Source organism: Mycteria americana, chromosome 12 (genome assembly GCF_035582795.1).
Source record: "Mycteria americana isolate JAX WOST 10 ecotype Jacksonville Zoo and Gardens chromosome 12, USCA_MyAme_1.0, whole genome shotgun sequence".
NCBI classification, from domain to species: Eukaryota; Metazoa; Chordata; class Aves; order Ciconiiformes; family Ciconiidae; genus Mycteria; species Mycteria americana.
The window spans coordinates 3,548,929-3,568,247 of NC_134376.1; the positions used below are offsets into that span (position 1 = coordinate 3,548,929).

Below are 19,319 nucleotides of genomic sequence, written 5' to 3' on the forward strand. Positions count from 1 at the left end.
GCGTCCACGTTTGCTCCCCAGTCCCCAGGGATGGAGAGCGGGAGGAGGAGGAGGGCAGCAAGCCCCGTCCTCGCTTTCTAGGGCAGCGCAGGAGGGACAGACGATGCGTTTGGCCGCCCCGACCCCAGGGAGCTGGAGACTCCCTTTATTTAGAAGCGATTCCCCGTTCCCCGCAACCTCATTTCTGCTGGCGGGGAAGCGAGGCACACATCCCAGCCGCCAGCACCACCACACAGGCAGGCAGAGTGATGCTTTCTGCTTTTATTCAATTAATGCAGCAATCTATACAAGAAAAAAAAAATAATAATAATGAAACCATGAAATTCCAAACCCTGACAGTGAAGAACCAAATTCTTCCTAAGAATCAACCAGAATTAAAAGATTCCCCCCACGTCAGACTGTACATAAAATAATCTCTGCCCCATTTACAGCGTTTCACACAGTACTTCTCGTATCTCAAACTTCAGAACTGTACAACTTTGTTACAAACCACGCTTTTTCCTTGGAAAAGCTTACGGAAAAAAATATTGCCACTTTCTTTTTTATTTTTTTTTTTTATTCGTAACAAAACAAAAGAAAAACATTAGAAACTTTAAAAAACAAAATTAAAGTCAGCCAGAACTTGTAAGTGTGGGCAGGGGCGCGGGAAGGAGCAGAGACACGCTTCTCGGCCAAACATTTCTTCTCCCGACCGGGAAAGGGAACACTTTTGGCAGATAAAAGAGTATTCGCCACTGGCGGGGGTCCAGACCCCGACTTTCGCCTCCCCCCCCCCCCCCCCCCAAGCCCCCCAAAGCATGGCAGCCATTTCGACCCACGGGGCTCAGACCACATAGCGGCAAGCGCCGCCGAAACCCGAAGGGCCGAGCTCTCGTCCCGGCAGACGTCGGCTCACGGTGGTGCCGGCTCACCCTGGAGAACGGGTTGGCAACCCCGCGCCCCAGCAACCCCCCCGACCTCCGGGATGAGCCAAGCCTCGGGACGGGGATCGCAGCTCCCGAGCGTCACCGCTCCCGCCTGACTAACGGCTGGATGAGAGTTCAGCAGGTGTGGAGCCACATGTGGCAACCCGGGCACCTCTGCTTGCAGGCAGCCTGCCTGCCGAGCCCAGCCGGGCAGGGACCTGCCGGCAGCCCGACAGCCCCTCCCTAGGCCACCTCACCTCTTATCACCAGCAAACAGCCCTTCCTTCTCTTCCTACGGACATATCAAGCCCGCGCGACCGATACAAGAGCTTTAGTTTGATTGACGAGCGTTCTCGAGATAGGGGTAACAAACCTCAATTCTTCCTGCTCTTTGCAGAAAAGCGGGGACGAACCCCCCTGGAGCGGGGACAAACCCCACCTTCCTCCCCCTTCCGCAGGAAAGGCAGTGCTCATGGTCTGGGCCGTGGGTCTGGGTGCGTGGGGTCGTCACGCTGGATGTAGCCTTATTCCCAATTTTGGGCCGAGCAGGTTCATGAACGACCCGCTGTGGGTGGATGGAGAGGAGGTCGGACCGCACAGCTGGACAAGACAGACAGGACAAAACCGATGGGGTCAGGTCTGTACGTGAGCCTGTCCCCCGGAGCAGATGGGGAGAAGTTTTGCCTCCGAACGGGAGCTCGCTACCCTCCATCCCTCGCAGCAGACTCATGCCACCAGCCTGACCCGAAGCCCGCAGGAAGCCCGACACAACCGGCAACAAAGAACAGGTACGGGCATCACCAGTATTTTTGAGACACAGTTTTACCAGACAGGTTACAGTAAGGGATCTAGACATCTGGATCCATGTGAAAAATGTGTCTTCCGGTTTCAAATCAAGGTTTCACTCCGATGATGTTCAGTGCAAAAGAGTTAAAAAACCATGTTATCTACACATATACATCCGTGTCTATAGAAAATGTCTGTACAAGTGGGGAAGATGGCCTGCCTATACGCCGGGGACTCCTCGCCCAAGAGATGCTACGGGTCAGACCGGTCGCGTCCCACTCTCTCTCTCTCTCTCTCCAAGGTGTCAAGCCCTAAACCAGTCAGGTTGAAAACCAAGCGCACACAAGAACAGACGGCGGCTGTAGAGCAGCTCCGGCGAGGAGCTCCTCCTGTCCCTCCAGCCACGGCTGCCAGCTCAGACCCACCGCACAGATGCGGGGCAGGGGGGAAGGAAGGAGGGGAGAGCTCCCTACCATGGCATGCAGGAATACCGAAACAAACCGGGAGAGGAAGGATACTTGCACACGTACAGACTGCACAAGGACTGGGATGAAGTGACGGTTGGTACCGGGCTAGAGGTAAGACCTCAGGATGTCTTGTTCAGCCTTCAGCGGAGATAGAGCCAATGCCTCATCCCACGCAAGTCCTGCTCTGGGAAGCAGCCTTGCAAAGGCAGGTTGCCTCCAGCTTTGTTTTGAGTTGAGACACCAAGGTTGTGTATCTGTATTGCAGAGGTAGGAGTAAAATTGGGAGCCAGCGGGGGAGAGCGGGCTGTGCGGAGCCGAGACCTCCGGCAGCACCCGGAGCACAGCCTGACACCGAGGAGGGCACGGGGCACGTCCAGGATGAATCCAGAAAGAATTAGAAACAGCCATCGCTACAGGCGTCCTGCTAGCAGGTCTCTAGCTTGCTGGAGATGTTTGCACCAGCCCTAAGGAGGAGAAGGGATGCTGCTCCCAGCATGCGGTTTTGCTATCAGGGGAATGCCAAGCTTTTCAAAACAGGGGGTTTGTAGCCAAGGGCTGGCCCGGATTCTCTGCAGAAAGCTGGGAGGGCGAGGAACACCGCTTCAAACACTAAGTGTGGACCGAAAAAGCCTTTTTAAAGGTTTCAGAAGCAGCAGAAGCATGAACTTTCAGATCTCTGGGCAGACAAGACAGGTTCCTTCGAAGGCTGGCCATGAGGCTGTGCCCATACCTCTGCACCAAGCCAACAGGGGCTCTCGCCAGGAAAACCATCGGATAAAGAGAATCGGAGACAGGCACTGGGAACCTCACCTAGGAACCCCTCGCAGATCAGCGGCGCTGAAGGTGACTGTAATTTCCTTTGCGCTAATGTCACCGCTAGATCCAGCCTGAGCAGTAATCCCAACAACGGGTGAGTGGCAGGAGCTGGAGAAGTCAGGGGGAAGGAAAAGGACACCGAGACCCAGATGTCAGCAAACGTGCCGCATCGCCAAGGAATGGTGCTCCGGGGAACAACGTCTGGGTTTTGTTGTTTGTTTGGTTTTTTGACTGGGAGCCCCTCAAGACAGCAGCAAACGGGTTTCAAAATATATTACATCTTTTTATTGCCAAGCGTGCAGACCATGAAGTGTGTGGGGGACACAACACTAAGAAAAACTACAATTTGAGGGAGGGCAAAGCAGTAAAAATTTAAAAATAAGACTACTCCTTACAACTGCCAACACTTGGGTTCAAAGAATCAATTGGAGGAAATTTCTTAAAAGTACAGTTCTAAATATGGTGTTGGGCCCCAAGCTTTGAAAACGCCGAGGCTTCGGTCTAGGCTAACGCAAACTGGGTGGGAGGAGGAAGGCGGCAGACTTTCTAACACTAACTCCGCGGAGCCAAATGCCCAATTCTTCTTAGCATTTTCTGTAGCAACCAGAAAACTCCCTACACCCCAGGAATACAGGCAGGAACAAGCCAGGAGGAGGCGGGCAACTGCTGCAGCACTAGCTGCTGAATGCACTGAACTGGGGACAAACTAGACCCTTGCAGCGTCCTCGCTCCCAGAGCCAGCCTCGGAGGGGACGGACCGCAGCCGAGCTGCCCGGCTCCCCCGAGGCTGCGGCAGTGCCTGTTCCTGCTCTGACAGAGCGCAGCCGGTCCCTCAAGATAGGATGCTGTGCCGTCTCAACTCTCTCCACCTAAAAGGGACAGGGGGCTGAAAGCCAGTCCCCCAGGCAGCGGAGAACAGCTCTTCTCAGGGGGTCCCAAGGCAAGCATCCTCACAAGCACAGCGTCTCTCCTACTCCTCTTTGCCATCTCCAGCTCTGGGAAGCAGCACGTACTCAATGCGATCACTCACTCGGCAGCCCCGGGGCTCCAATATGGACCTCGGGTCAATGCTGGGCCAGCCTCAGCGAAGCCAGCCACCTTTCCTTGCTCCTCAACTAAAATATAGCCCTAGTCCGACCAGCACTGAGAAACCAGAGCTCAAGCACATTCTTCTCGGAGAGGGCAGCACAGGGACACAAGGCTGCGAGCCCACGCTGGCTTAGGAAAAGGGACCGGAAAGGAAACCTACGGCATTTAAAACTGGTACTAAAGTGCAACAAAAATGTCCTAAACCCTTTGAAATCAATTGCAGTAAGAAGGGTCTGCAAAGCTTCAAACTTCCAGTTACTGCAGGGCACCCTTAAAACAAACCCAACAACAACTAGGTAAGAGCAGACCAAGGAGCCCTTTGGTGAAGCAAGGAGTATGAGGCCACCACACAGAGTTTCAGCTCCTGGGGTCAAACATCATATTTAGAACATTTGGAAAGGAAGAAAGTTAAAGCAAAAAACAAAAATACAATTCTTGAATCTTGCGCAATGAAACAGTTAAACTTTTTGGTGTTTTCAAAAGAAATCCCAACAGACGGCCTGGCATAACTTTATCTGCTTCCTAAGGGAGAGATGCCCGTTTGACCCATGACTCAGGACACCATGTGCACTGGACATGTTCCATCCTTACATATGTCTCAGCATTCCTCCATTCATAAAAACAAATCGCTAGATCCTTCCTGTTTACTCTTCAGCCTGAAAGGAAAAACCAAAACTGAAGCTAGATGGAAGATAGCCAGAGGGAGGAGAAAGTTTTCACAGACTGGAGGCCAATCTCATCAGCTCCACGAGCCTGGAAAGTGCAATCCTCAGTGTCGCCGCATTTTAACTTTCCTGGCTGGGCTGCCATCCTCCTCTTCCTCATCACAGTCCTCCGTGTACTCGTAAGACCTTCGCCAATAGTTCTCGGAGCTGAAGTTGCTCCGTCTCCTATGTTTTGGTAAGAGGACTGAGCGCCTGTTCTCCTCTTTATCCATTTCTAGAATCCGTGGCCTACAGAGAGAGAGAAAGAGGGAGTGAGAGCACATCCACGACAGGGTTTAGGCATTCCCTTGTGCGGACACTATCTGCAGTTTCGCACACTTTGAGCGACATGATCGACTCTTTCCACATTGCTCGCCCAGCACCGGGCACTCAGCAGAGCAGGAACAGATCACCAAGTTGCATCTCCCACGGGGAGGCTGAGAACTTTGCTTTTGATGGTACAAGTCCTTCCCCTTCCCTGGGCAAGTTTTGGTCTTTACCTCCACCAGGAACACTTTCAAACAGCCCAGTCAGCTCTTTTTAAGCGCAGCTTGTGGCCCCAAGAAACATCCCTTCGGCAGAGGGGTCTGCCTCTCCCACAGCGGGACTCGCAGCACGGAGCTGAGCTCCTTTTTAAGCTGCTGGGGCGCTTGTGGTGCAGGATCAAACCACAGCTCCAAACTCCTTCGTCCTCTCGCTATTTCTCTCAAACGCTAGCGCAGTGCAAACGTTATTTCTGCAAAGCTGCCTCTGCTCTCACCCGTGATCACTTCATAGTAGGACTGGGCTGGTGGGCTGCACAGACCACTTACTTTATATCCTAGGTGGCAACTGCCAAGTTCCTCTAAGAGATACCACTATCTGATATCCATGCTATTTACCTATGTTATACTGGAGTCTTCGAGGCCAAAAGAAGAGAAAGATATGTTTTTGATACCCATCTGCTGCAAGAGTCTATGCAAGCCCTCCCACCCCCATAAGGTCACATCAGGCTGAGAAACAGCTCTCAGATCCGCAGATTTATTCTGCATCACCGCTTCTCTAATCACACACTGGCCCACTGCGTGCTCAGAGGGAAGCTTTCATTTGCAGGCTGGCTTCTCTTCTTGATCTATCTTCCCAGTCAGTCTGAGTCCAGGTGAATGAACACTGCTCATAAAGAAGCCATCCCCACCCTCCTCCCTCCAGGACAGGTTGAAACACGGGCTGGGACCACAGCAGCCAAGCCCTGGGACTAAGCCAACTTTTTTTTTTACACGTTGCAGAGAATGCCGTCTCGATCCTCGGGAAACTTTGGGATTGGAGAATAGCAGAAATATTGCACGACAGCTGGCAGACTGGCTATCGCTCATGGCTATCAGTACGTTCACACAGAGCAAGGTGGTGTTTGAGGGAAGCCTGGCTGCAGAGCTCAAGCTGTCTGAAACCTCAGCAAGGAGCTCCTCTGAAGGTCAGGCTTACACATTCACACAGTTTGGTTACACAAAAATATACACATGCAGCTCTGGAACCAAAACAGGTCTAAGAAGCTTCCCAAGAAGGCCTTCACCTTTCCCAGATAGCAAAACCTCACGTTCTCTCCCAGGACTGCTTTCATAATATTGTTTAATGCAGCTGCACAGGTTGCTTGGCAATAGAGGTCAAAAATAATTAGCTGCAGGGAAACTATTGTTCTGAATGACTGCATTATCAAGAGCCAGCCAAATCTATTGCTTCTTCATTATGCCACTCAGAGGATAAACAATGTAAGCTGCTTACAGCCAGAGCTTAGCCTCCGCAAGCCTAGGAGGAACATATAAAGAACCTCATTCTGATAAAACAGATCCGTGCACCACAGCAAGCACCTGGGAGGTGCAAACTAGGATGTTTTTAAGAGTGCTGTGCAGCCTCTCTTGTCTGAGGCCAGGAACCTCAGACATGCACTCAACCTAGAGATACCATCCAAAACATCGCTCTTAGGAGAGATCATCCTACCTGTGAGCAGCATCAGGATCTGCTTTGCGATGGGACCGCTTTGGTTTCAGGATCTGGTCCCGGTTGCTTCCTGATAGACGGTCAGAGTTATAACCTGGTGGCAACACAGAGCTACTCAGCGATTTTGTTTCCAATCGAGGTGCATCTAGTCTTGTTCTGCAAATATTTAAAGAGAAGAGAATTTGCAAGGAGTTTCTACAGAACCACTAGCACGCTGCAGCAGACGTCTGCCCTAGATGCGCTGACGCAGAACCCTCAATCCCAGCCACACAGCTCAGGAAGAGGGTCGGGACTATTACGCTCAACAGCGAAACAAGCTGCAGCTTCGTGGTACTTGCAGTTTTGCTACCGTGGTTAGAGGGAAGGGGAAGGCTTAGGGACACGTGTAGTCACGCGGTGAACGCCAATGGTGCTGGGCTCACTGCGATCCCAGTTACGGGATACAGAGTAGAGGCGTTACAGCCCCTGTAAAATCCTGTGAAATCACAGTGACTCGTCAATAACTCGCAGCTCCAGTTAAGCCACCTGGGAGATGCCCGCGAAATTCATCATCACCTACAACAGTAATAACTGCTTCTATCTGGAAACTCCCCACTGTCTCAAGATCTCATGGGGTCAGGTGTTTCTCAGCTTGACTAAGAGGTTTAAAGAGTTGAAGTACGAGTCAGGAGAAGGTCTAGCAAACAGAAGCTGCACCACATCCCTTCCAGCAGCGCAGCACCGCCTTGTTCGTGCTGGGATAGAAACACGCTGAAGCTACACCGGAAAGCAAGCACAGCTTGTCCCAGAGCAGAACTGTCGCTGGCCCAGGCAGGGCTGTAGCCATGCACACGTGGAGGGAGACAGCAGACCGAGCAGCAGGAATGAAAACTCGATGGTGCAGCATCTTATCACGGCGCTGTCACCGTCTCCAAGCACAGCACAGTTACCAGTTTCAACTTACAAGCACTGCTAAAGTCTATTCCAAAACACAGACTGAAGTCTAAGAATGGGCAAAACACACTAAAAGGTGGTACTGGTCCTCCAGAGCTGCCAATGTCAGGAGGATCCAAGCCACTTCCCAGAAGGAAAGGCACCCTGATATTGTTGCTGCAGCCTGTCTCCCTCCTTGGAATTAGGGGTGAATATGGAAGGGGTCTGGGTGAAAGAAAGGGGAGAATCACTACTTGCTCTCTAGTGCTGAACCTCAGCTCCTGAGGGAGGTTTCCACAGGAGAATCCCAACCTAAACTCCCGTTAGGAAGCACATCCAGTTGCCAAGCTTCCTCTCCGCCATCGGCGAGAGCCTCTTCAGTTAACCAGGGCGATGCCAGGCTGGCACACGCGAAGCTGGGCACGGCAGCCCGAGTCTGCCCAGCATGCTAGGAACAAGGAACACTTCTGCAGGCAGCTGCCAGGCTGGAGCCAGCGCTAGTCCCCAACGCTGTCATCCTGAGCTGTTCTCGGCTCCAGGACTGGACCCAGTCCAGCTAGAACACCAAAGGCATTGCAGATCCTGCCCCGGACAAGTTAGGTGGTTTAAATACCTCTCAAATACAACAGCAACTACAGGCCTGCAATTAAAAAACAAACAAACCACCAAATATCCTGCAAGGGAATACCAGCCGCGCTCTCTGTCCACAGAGCAATACAGGTATGAGCTGCAGGAGCAGCTACGAGGAGAGGCTATGCTAAAATGGAGAACAAATTACCTACCAAAGTTCAACTTAAATAGAATAACTCCCTGATGTAACTGCTTACAAAGAAGTGCTTACAAATGGCAGCGTAAGCCCCCTAAAATGACTTTCAAGACCCGCTTGAATAGGTCTCATTTTATCCCCACCTCCCACATTACCTCCTTCCGCATCTCATGAAATTGAGAGCACCGTTCCTCCCCCCAGCCTCTTCCTCAAAGCGCTTCCAAACCTTGCCGGCTACCCGCAGTCCTGCACTCCGATACGCAGGAAACACTGTAAATATCATCACGCTACAGCACTGAAGTGTTTATGACCTACTTGGTAACCACGCTGCTCTCAAGCATCCTGCAAAACCCAGCTGCTTCTCCAGCTCGCGCAGCTTTGCTCTCCTGCCGCCGCCAGCAAAAACCCTCTCTAGAACCACGCGCGCGAAGCAGAGGCAAGAGCAGATCCAGGCTCAAACGTCTGGGACCCAGCAGGCCCTGGCAGCCTATTCAGAGCCGAATATCCCAGCTCTAAGCTGCAGCAAAGTTTATGCCGCTCTATGGCCCAACTGATCTGATCCTGCTGGAAAGCTCGGGGCCGATTCTCACCACCAAGATGAAGAAGAGGAGTTTTACGAGGCCGCTGGCTGCTCCCAAGCCTCTCGTGCTAGCAGGCTACCAGCGGAAGTAGCTGTTTTCCTGGTTGCATAACACGCTATTTCAGACTGCACAAAGTCGCATGATCCGGGACTAGGGAATGGCATTCGCTGCAGCAATACATGCCGTGGGGATGCGAGCGCAGACAAAGGTCACCGCAGCCCTGCTGTGCATGCATGCGTGCACACAGGACTCGGCGAGGAGACGGCCGCCATCACAAGGGATAAGCAGCAATTAATAAGCTCTATTTGGCAGCAATCAGGGTGCACCCTTTGGCAACCAGGCAATTGCCATGTATTCACCAGGGCTGCTAAGCTCTACGGCGATTACACAAAAATAATTACCAGGGGGTTTCCACTTTGCTCAAGAGAAAAATCCTTTTGTGGTTTCATTCAGCCTGCCAGTCAAGTCAGCCCATCGCTGTCTGCATATGACTAGGCAGACACTTCTGCTCTAGCGCTAAGCAAATCAGGCCCCTAAAACCAGGGGAAGACAGAAAGACACGCTGCTACAGAAGGATGGCTAAGCAAATATAGCTAATACGGTTCTGCTAGGAGCTAATGGGCCTTGCCTGTTCAGCAGTGACGCACCACGTCAGCCGGGCACATCGCAGCCAGATAGCTGCTTGCCCAGTTGCGCTTTGAGGGCAGTCAGGCTAGGCTGAAATAACTCAACACCCTTAGCTTACAAAGGCTGGCGAAAGCAAGAGGTAGAGCCAGTTTAAATACGTATGTTAGATATCTGCACCAGTTTGGGTAGCTTTAGCTTATTTAGCCAAGTCTCTCTTTTCTAGGGAACTGCTCCGCAGCCTAGGACAGGCAGCTTCTCTATCCCAAAACCCAACTAAAGCAGCTACAGGATTTGGAGATGCCTTCCACTGCTGCTCGTCAGCACTCGCGCTGCTTTGCGTTGCCTGCAGTAACCAACGTGAACGTAACAGCCTTTTACGGCAACCCTCTCGCCTTAAACCTCGCGTGGCAATAACCAACTATCGGGTGATTTGGTTCTAATCTTTCCTTCTTTGATCCCACTCTATGACCTGCCACATCTCACCCTGCCTCCTTGGGTCTGTGCTGATTTTGCCTTGCTAACACCTCAGGGCTGCTGTTTTTCCTGCCTTCATTTCATGGGTCTCTCTAACCAGATGTCCAACTCCACTCCCCTGGCTTTGTGCCATACCTTCACAACGTTGCCAGACTTGTTTTGAAACCAACTAAACTGTCCAAAAGCTCAACAAGTCTGAATCTAGACCACTTGCCTGCTAGCCTTATGCCAGCCTGGGCCACAACTGCAGCCCTGCCCTCATGCCCACGCTTTCGTCTGGGTTTACAGTACTCGAATCATGTGCGTTTTCACTTGCAAAAAGATTTCTTGACAGCGAAATTACTGCTAACACCTTCTGAGGCACAATCAAAATGGGTCAACACATGGCAGTCACATCTTCTGGTCTCTTAGTAGAAGGAACTGATGAGAGAGGACACTTCTGGGCAGGAAAAAAGGTTACACTGAGGAGGAGTTTGGGGTGGGGTTCATTTGGTTTGGGTTTGTTTTTTTTTTTCCCATTGTCTTTTCTGAAGAGCTTAGGAACAGACACTGGCTGATGAAATGCCATCAGCTGACCAGGACAGCATATCTTCTAAAACAGGAAGCGTGCGATACAGCTTACAGAGCTTGGCTTGCCAACACCGACTCGAAGGACAAGCTCTGTAAAGCGATCACTAAATTCACCGCATCCGTTTCAGTTCGAAGCCAGGGTCTTCCTCCCTCTCCCCAGGAAATGAAAGCCACGCTACCAAGAAAACTTTATCTGCTTTATAGGAGATTCTTCATTGTAAGCATCAGCTTCAAAGGACCATCCAGGTAACTCACGCATGTGGGTATCATACGATCAGACACCTGAATACATAGTCCAAAACAAGAGAGTTTGAAATCCTAGCTGTTTGGAGTTAGGCAGTCAATGAAAGCCAGGTGTTTGGACATGAACAGCACTTGCAAACCCAGACGTTACAATGAAGTACCGCTGCACAGAGCCAAGAAGTGATTAACTCTGCAGTAACAAGTTCCATCTACTTCTACCGGCCAAGCGATGGGTACAGCAAGACACAAGCGAGCATCAGTGACATCTACTCAAGATGTAAGATCAAGCCAGCAAATTAACAAGCAAGGCAGTTCTAAAGTGTTTCTTTCAAAGCACCTTAGGAAACATCACACCACCACATCCAAGTTTATCTTACTGTCCGGAGGGCTTCAACACTTACTTTCGAAGGATGATGACAGCTCTTCTCTCCTTGATGTCCTGTGGTCGAATACAGTGTGTAATTTCATCAGCTGCGTATCCACTGACAACAAAAACAAAAAGCCACTGTGAGAAAGATGACAGGCAAAAGCAGAAAGTGATTGCCAGCCTCAACAACTCAGTTTGGCCAGCCACTTCCTAACTTCCACCAGGAATTCCTCCTCCAAACACCATTCCCCAGGAGCTAGACTTACAGGAAGGAAGAAACTTCAGGAAAGAATGAGGACAGTCAGGGCTTTGTTTTTTTTGTCTCAAATTTTTTTTTTTTTTGACTCAATTTTTTTATCATACACCAGAGAAAACCACCACCTGCCACAACATTGTGAAATAAGACATGTAGAAAACAAGTTTATGGAGTGTAAATTCAGCCAATTCATTTATCAAGAGATTAGAGAGCGACATGGGGAAAAAAAAAAATCAGCACATTGCTCCCAAAGCATCTTCTCACACATGTCCCTGAGAAAAAGCCATCTCTCACGCCCGAAACGCGCAGCATACCCAGACGTGAACGCGTACCGGAGTTGATGAGAAGATTCATTAGTTGAGGAGGGGGTGCAGCGGTGGTAAGAGTCAAGTGTCTCACCTCCCTCACCTGGGCACAGACGCTGCTGTCTCAGCACCCTCGCCCTCCCCGCTACCCCCCCGTGTGGCACATCTTCGGCCGCGGTACAAACATCACCCCCCAGCCCAGCCCCAACACAAAGCACGTGGGGTAACCTTCAAATTCAGACCCGCAACCCAAGTTGCACTCCTAAAACCTCCCTGCCACGGGACTCGCAAGGCGAGACAGCTACCAGGGCCGAGGAAAATGACACCAGGCTCAAGCAGCTACGTGGCCACACAGCAGCCGTTCTCGGCAGGAGCGTTTCGCTGTACGAGATGACTTCACCTACTCCACCTTTCTAGCAGGCTGGAGAAAAGCCGTGGCCGACGAGGGCCCCAGCTACCCACAACACACAGGAGCATTTTTCTTGTGGTTGCTTCTGTTGTTGAGCACAACTCCTGGGGTCCAGCGCAGCACGCGAGATCGCGGCGGGTCTGCGGAAAGCGGCCATCGCATCTGCTCGGATACGCAAACCACCCTGCCAGGAGTACATCTCGTCACTCGCGTGGGTGCTAACGAGCAGGTCCGAGAGGTGGGCCTGCCCTCTACCTGCTGTTTGGAGAGTGTCTATTCACAAAAGAGCATTCTAGAGTCTAACACGGGGAAAAGACAAGGTAAATGCCTTCAGAGCCTCCTGAAACGGCTGGCAAGGACAGGAAGACCTTTGAAGGGACTTGGGCGAAGGCTGCTCATACCACACAAAGCTAGCGCACCCCCGCGCTAGTTTAACCTGAAGCAGAAATCACCGAGCCCACTCTCCCCACGAGGCTTTGCCATGAAGCTGCTGCCACGCCGGCTGCCAGCTGGCCCTCCAGGAGCACGGCCTGGGTCATCGGCTTGCGGGTTATTCAGGATGCTCAGAGCAGAGAACAGATCACGCACATGCAGGTCTTCTCTGGGGACGGGACTGGGTTTCCTTTATCTGGTTAGATAACCCACCCACTCATCGAGAAACGCACACCTCTCTCTTTGAGAAGAGAGTTAAGAGCCTAAAGCCTGATCAGTGAAAACAGGGGCTGATGTCCATCCCCCCCGTCCTCCGGGGCATTGCAGAACAAGACAGCGTTATGCGAAGGGGCTTATAATGATGCTCTATTATGTTCCAGGAATCTCTGCGTCAAGCTCCAGCGAATTCATTAATATCACCCACGTTAACATTCAACTCAGCACATCCTCAGCGACACCCTGAACATCAGGAAAAGGTCTGCTTCCAGACCTGCGCTCTGCATCATGAGATGTCAGCCTGGCCGCTCGTTCTCACTCCCCGAGCAGCTTTCCAGCTCACTTTCAGAGCGGCACCAGGCAGAGCTTGTGGTCCCAGATGCCCGTGGGCAGCACCAAAGCAACAGCCCCCATACTCCAGTCTGAGGCCCTAACAGGGACCCACCAGTCTGCACCAGTGCCGTGCTGGCGTGGGAAAACTCAGCTTGCACCGTATCAGATGCAGTGATGGTGTCTCTCTGTATGGCACTCTAACAAAGGGGTTCGCACAGGCACCAGGCAGAGAAATGGAAGAAAAAGATTATTTGGTTGTGTCACAGTTGTTCTGCTTCGTGCCAGCATGAACTTCTCGCCCACCGCCCGGCCTTGCCACCTCCTGATGATGGCTGAAGGGGCAGACGCTGGAACAAAATACCCGTAATGATATCGAGGGTCTACCCAGAGGTTTCTTGCCCGGAGAACAAACCCAAAGCACGAGGTAAGAGATAACTTCGTAAGGAAAATCCTAAACTGCTGCCCATGAGAACACCCAAGCACGACGTCTCCAGCCTAGAGCATCTTCCAGAAGAACACGGGGAGGTGCGTATGCTATCCACACGCTCCCCCAACTAACACCCCAACTCGTAACTAACCTGTCAGATCTTACACCCCCAACTCCTCCCCAAGTCTCTTTTTCAGTCCAGAAGAGCTGCTGCCAAGCCACAACATAACTGATTCACACGGAGATGAAAGCAGATTTTTTTGTACAAACATCATCAGAAAGGAGGCCCTGAAGTTCTGCAGAGTCTCTAACGAGAAATATTTCTAGGGGTTGACGACAGCCAGGCCAGCTCTCAGGCAGGACCTCACACACTAGCCCATCGCAGGGTTTGAGCAGCTCAAGGCTTTACTTGCGGTTCAGGAAAGCTGCTGCCACAAACCACGGATGTGACACCGACCAGTTCAAGCAGAGCTTGAACAAATCTATTTGCCTCATCACCACTGGCACACACAGAACTTCCTCTGCAGCAACGGCCTGTTCTGAGGGATCAGACTTTTCTGGAAAAACATCTAATCCAGGCTGTTGTGGAGAGATTCCTCCAGCTAGGAAGAAAGCAGGTTCACCCTCCAGAGACTCCAACCAACTCCAATTACGCTACCATCAGGCACGCCTTGAGACGACAGGAGAAACAAACATCACGATGTTTCCGCTGCTATTACAAACAGCGGGGAGACAACCTGGAGCGCTCACCAGCTGCAGAAGGGAAGCCCGTACAGCGTACAAGAACTTGGGAAACGTTACCTTCGGTCATTCGTTCCTCTGGCTAACTGCAACTGCACTATTTCCAACCACAGTGCTGAGACGCAACACCCGTCAGTTAAACAAAAGCTGGCTCGGTGCCGAGATTTGCTACCTACGACAGCGGCTGCGGGGCACGGTGCAGCGCAGGGGTCCGGCTGGAACCATCCGCCCCGGCTGGCTCTGCACCCCCCTCACCTCCCTTCCCTTTTTTCCAGGCTAAGCATTTGTCAAAGCACATGTTCCCAGATGAACGGGCAAATTCCTCCATCTCCTCCCCTCTGCTTCTATCGATTGATGCTTTTTCTTCGATCAAGTTTTTTAAAAAAAAAAAAGAAGAAAACCCACAAATGCGGTCTAGCCAGCAGCCCCCAACAGACAGCCGACGGTCCACAGGACTGAAATCCAACTTAACTCCAACTGCCCGAGAAGAGCAAGCGCAGATCTTCTAAGCCGCTGCCGCTTTCTCTTGGCCTGGCTGGCAGCAGGACAAACCTGCAGGAGCACCCGCTTCCTGGGGCTGCGGGAGAAGAGGGGACTGGAGGAGGTCGTCTTCTAGATGTCAAAGCCTACAAGGGCAAATCTTCACCGCGAAAGGAGAGGAAAAAGTGCCTTGCTGGAAGAGCAAAGGACTCGTTAGCAGGTCGTGGGGTGGCTCAGCCTTTCTCCTGCTGGCAGAGGTGCACAGCCCAGCTAGGAGAATCTCCGTTCCACCTTTTAAATGCTAACCTGTCGTTTGAGATCTGAATACTTTCCAGCGAGTTTGAAGTGGGCTCAGTGTTTGCAAACACCATAGCCTGCTTCACGGTAGGCAAATAAAGGCAAGGGAGGGATATGGGGAAGGCCCCTCTGCAAAATCCCCCGACGGGTAGGCGGCTGCAAAATGGGGAGGACAATTTGGAAGAGGCTGCTGAGAGCAGGAACAGGACAGGCGTGATCTGGGGAGAACCTGAGAACGATGTGGGGGCCAAGAGAGAGATCCAACAGCTTGCTTTAGATCCTCGCGATTTCCACACGGTAACCAAATGCATGCGGCTACCCTGGCTTCCCCGGAAAAGCGGCATGCCAGCAGCAGCCACTGACCCAGCAATATTTGAATCACAGACATTACAAGCATGCCATTTCTATCTGCACCGTTTCCCTATCTCCAGGGCAACTGCCTTCAGCAACTGTTTACCGAGAGGAGAAAAAGCCAAGTTTGGGGAGTTGACTTAAACGTGACCAAGGGCTGGATTTTGGAGATACACCCCCGAGAGCCTACCGACGGTCTGCACCTCTCCCCGCTCCTCCCAAATTGCTGGGGTTAGAGGGGAGGCAAGGAGATCTGCCGGAGTCGAGGAACTCGCATCCAGCCAGGATCATATCATCGCAGCACAATCACTTTGGCAGAATCTCTCTTAAGTGAGTGCTAAGTATCTGCTAACTGCTGTACCAAAATTGAAATAATCCCTCTTTTTAAAGCCTATTATTTGCTGGAAAGCAGAACATCTAACACCAGCGGTGGGTCGGGTCGGAAACCAACCCTTCTAGTCAGAGTTAAAAGGTATCTTCATTTGATTTGTACGATTGCTTCAGCCACGTTAATAAACTGATTAGGGCACCCAGGTGACGCTGGCCACCAGCCCAAACGCACAGGCCTAGGGAGACACCCCGCTCCAATTCTGGGAGCCCCGAGCCAGCTGCCTCTTCCCAGCAGTTTTGGGAGAAGAGTGACAGTCTGGGACAAGAAAACATCGTTCTCTGGTCCTGCAGCAGAGAAAAGCACCTCTCCCTCCTCCCGCCACGCTCCACTGCGAAGTCCCGATCCTCCTTTGGACGTAAGGCCACGAGACTTTTTCTAGTGGCTTTGAGTGCAAGACTACAGGCTGACCCTGCATTAACGGCTCTGCCGGCGTGCTTCTAAGCAAGAAAAAACTCTCACTGTCCTTAGAAAAAAGACCTCTGGCTGCAAAAGGAAGGACAAGTATTTACTCCAGGCTCCCCAGGGAAAGGCAGCACAGGGCTTTGCACCACCAGCAGGAAAATTAGGGTAGAAAGTTTCCCTCCTCACGTCTCAGAGGAGAAGTCAGAGAGCAGAGCGGCTGCCTCGCACCCGGCAGTCTCCATCCCCGGTGACGGAGCTTGCCCTGCGGTAAAAGGACACGTAGCAGGATGGGTCCCCCCCGGTCCTGTTTCACAAAATCACCCTGACCTCTGCCCCCTGCCCTGCACCCTCCCCACCCCGGCCAAGCCACCCGAGAACAAGAAAATTTCCTCAGCGCCGTTCCCGCTTCCCTCCGCAGTCTCCCTCATCCCTCGCTAATCCACAGAAGTTACCTAACGCCGGGGGTACAGCAAGGATTAGTTAATGTTTGTGCAGCTTTTCCGAGATAAAAGCTACGCGAGATCTCAGCATTTATTATTGATGCACTAGTCAACGGTGCGAGGCTGTGTGTATGCGGGGAGAAAAATTCCTTCCCGAACCCTGCGGCGATCACTTTACAAGCCAAAGCAAGGGATTGTGTTACGGCCCGGGAGCCCTGAAAACCGGCCTAGACCTTCACCCGTCCAAAAAATAAAACCCCAAACGAGGATACAGTTGGTAGCTTGGAGCAGTGTTGGCAGAGTCCGGGCAATCCCTGCTCCTGGCAGGGAGCACTCTGACCTTCAGGGACCGGTGCTCACTGAGTCAGGCAGCCCCGGCGCTGGGCTTCGAGCCGCCCTCCCCAAGACCCGGACGCCGGCGGGTCCGTACGCACCCGCCCGCACGCACCCTGCCTGTCCCCTCACCTGCCCGCTCTGCCCACCCAGCGTGTACCGGGAGGCGGCGGGGATTAGGAAGCAGGCGTTTCCCAGTGCCAATCCCAGCTTTACTACCGACCGGCTGCGTGACCTTGGGCAGGTCATTTCGCCTCCACGGCTCTTCCCCCGCTTGCAAAAACACATGTAAAGTCCTTTCTTGCACCCGCGGACCCACCGCGCCTCCAAGTGACAGTCCCACGGGGCTCTGCGCTCCGGTCTCCCCATCGGCGTCGGGCAGGGGAGGGTTTTAGTATTCCCAGTTAACAGACTGGGAAGACGAGGCCGTTCACACCTCCTCTCCACGGTTAAGGTCAGGTCCGGGAGGCACCGGCCAAGCTAAGAATAGACCCAGGAGCCCCATCCCAACCAGCTGCTCCGCTCCGACCGCTCTTGGGCAGAGGATCCATTTTGTGTCTCGATGTGTTATTTTAACCGTTTCTGGGAACTACGGCGAAGCTTGGCTCCGCAAGTGGCCGCGCTCCCACCAGGACTCGCCTCGAGCTCCGCGGAGAGGGCACCCACCCAAAATCAATCACCCACCCAAATCCCCATCCACCATGGCGGCAGGCCCCCCCCCGCCCCCCAAATCCTTCCTTCACCCCTTCTGCCGCAGCAAGACCCTGCACGCCTACAGGCGGGCGAGATCAAGCCCGAGCCGCCGTCGGGGTGTGCATCCGCGTGCCTCGTGATTAGCGTTACACAACCGAGCCCCGGCACGTTAGCGGAGGCCTCGGCAATGCGGGCGAGTTACCTGAGCACCGTGACGCTTCCCCTCTTCACAGGCAGGAAGAGAACGGGCTCCGAGACCCTGATGGGTTTGAACTGGAATTTACACCCGAAGCAGAGCGCCGAGTCGCTGAAGAAGGAGACGGAGACGATGGGCCTCTCAAAGATATGGATGGGGTCCACGTGGGAGACAATGCAGCCCCCCGGCTGGTAGTCGTTGATGACGGCACTGTTCACAAAGCCCTCGGGAATCACCCGGTGCTCCACCAGCTTCCTGATGACCAGGTCGTGCACCCACTCGGGGATGGCGTCCACCTCTCCCCGTGGGTACAGGCGCTCCTGGCCGGGGCCTCGTCTCTGCAGCTGAGACCCGTAGGTATAGCCCTCCCCGAAAAAATACTTGTTCCGCAGCGGTGCCCGGTCCACCGTGTGCTCCTTGTAGAGCCCCTTCTCCGCCCGGGACACGACGTCCTCGATCCGAGCTTCGATCTTGGCGCACTCCTCGGCGCTGAAGAGGCGAAGCTGGCGGATGCCGCTTTTGACTTTCCGAGCTTCTTCCTCCTCCTTCTGCTCCTCGTAGTCGCTGGGCTCGGAGCCGGAGTCCTCCTGGTGCCGGCGCTTGCGATCGTAGGGGGGTTCGGGGGGCTCCCGCGGGAGGCTGCCGCCGCCGCCGCCTTTGTGGCCGTCCCGGTAGGGCATCATGGACTTGAGCTTCTCCCGCAGGTCCGTGTAGCCGCTGCCGGCCATAGTGCGTCCGCAGCCCCCGCCTCTATCGATCCCGGCGCTGCAGGCGGCGGCGGGCGGCGGCGGGGGACGCGCAGCTGCTATTCATGGCACCCGCCGCCCTGCTGGAAGAGCCCCGGAGGAACGGGAAGGTGAGGACGGGACCCCCCCCACACCCCTCTCCCGGCACCGCGACCGGCCGGGCCCGTGCCCACGGGAGCCCGGCTCGCCTCCCCGCCGCCCCCCCCCCCCCCCTCCCGCCCCCGCCCCGGGGAGATGGGACCCCCCTCCCGGCGGGCAGCACGGCTCCCGCCGCCCCCTCCCTCCTTCCCGCCGCGACGCCCCTCCCGGGGGGAAGGGGGCGGCCCGGCGGACGCCACACTCACGGCTTCGCCCGGGGCGGGCGCGGACAATGCTGCCGGTGCCGGCGGCGGCGCTCACGCGGCGGCCGGGCCTGGCACATGCCCAGCGGCGGCCCCGGCGCGGCGCGGCGCCCTGCCCGCTCCCGCCGCCGCGTTGCTGCCCATGGCGGGGGGGGCGCGGAGGGGGGGGGGGCCGGGCCGAGCCGGGCCGGGGGGCGGCGGCGGCGGCCGGGGGTCTCGCGCGGCCCTTCCCGCGGCGCGAGCGGCGCG

The 19,319-nt window shown here is 54.0% G+C and overlaps 1 protein-coding gene across 2 annotated transcripts; it reads right to left on the bottom strand.

Annotated features, from left to right (window-relative positions):
• Positions 1 to 246: 246 nt before the first annotated feature.
• On the bottom strand, positions 247 to 19,277 carry ALKBH5 (alkB homolog 5, RNA demethylase). Of its 2 annotated transcripts, none has more exons than XM_075515625.1 (6): positions 19,074 to 19,277; positions 17,990 to 18,809; positions 11,316 to 11,396; positions 6,742 to 6,897; positions 1,124 to 5,016; positions 247 to 1,082 (listed from the first exon to the last, which is right to left on the bottom strand). In XM_075515625.1, the coding sequence occupies exons 2-5, from the start codon at positions 18,709 to 18,711 to the stop codon at positions 4,833 to 4,835; spliced, it is 1,143 nt and encodes a 380-aa protein (XP_075371740.1). In that variant the 5' UTR covers positions 18,712 to 18,809; positions 19,074 to 19,277; the 3' UTR covers positions 247 to 1,082; positions 1,124 to 4,832. The 2 variants fall into 2 exon arrangements, with proteins under 2 accessions (XP_075371740.1, XP_075371739.1); XM_075515624.1 differs by having other exon boundaries at positions 17,990 to 18,812.
• Positions 19,278 to 19,319: the final 42 nt, after the last annotated feature.

Excerpts from the sequence above, each read along its gene's own strand:
- ALKBH5 (XM_075515625.1), bottom strand. The coding sequence starts at position 18,711 with ATGGCCGGCAGCGGCTACACGGACCTGCGGGAGAAGCTCAAGTCCATG. Across the intron at positions 11,397-17,989 it reads GGAAGCGTCACGGTGCTCAG|TGGATACGCAGCTGATGAAA; the intron begins GTAACTCGCCCG and ends TTTTGTTGTCAG. Across the intron at positions 5,017-6,741 it reads GATCCTGATGCTGCTCACAG|GCCACGGATTCTAGAAATGG; the intron begins GTAGGATGATCT and ends CTCTCTCTGTAG.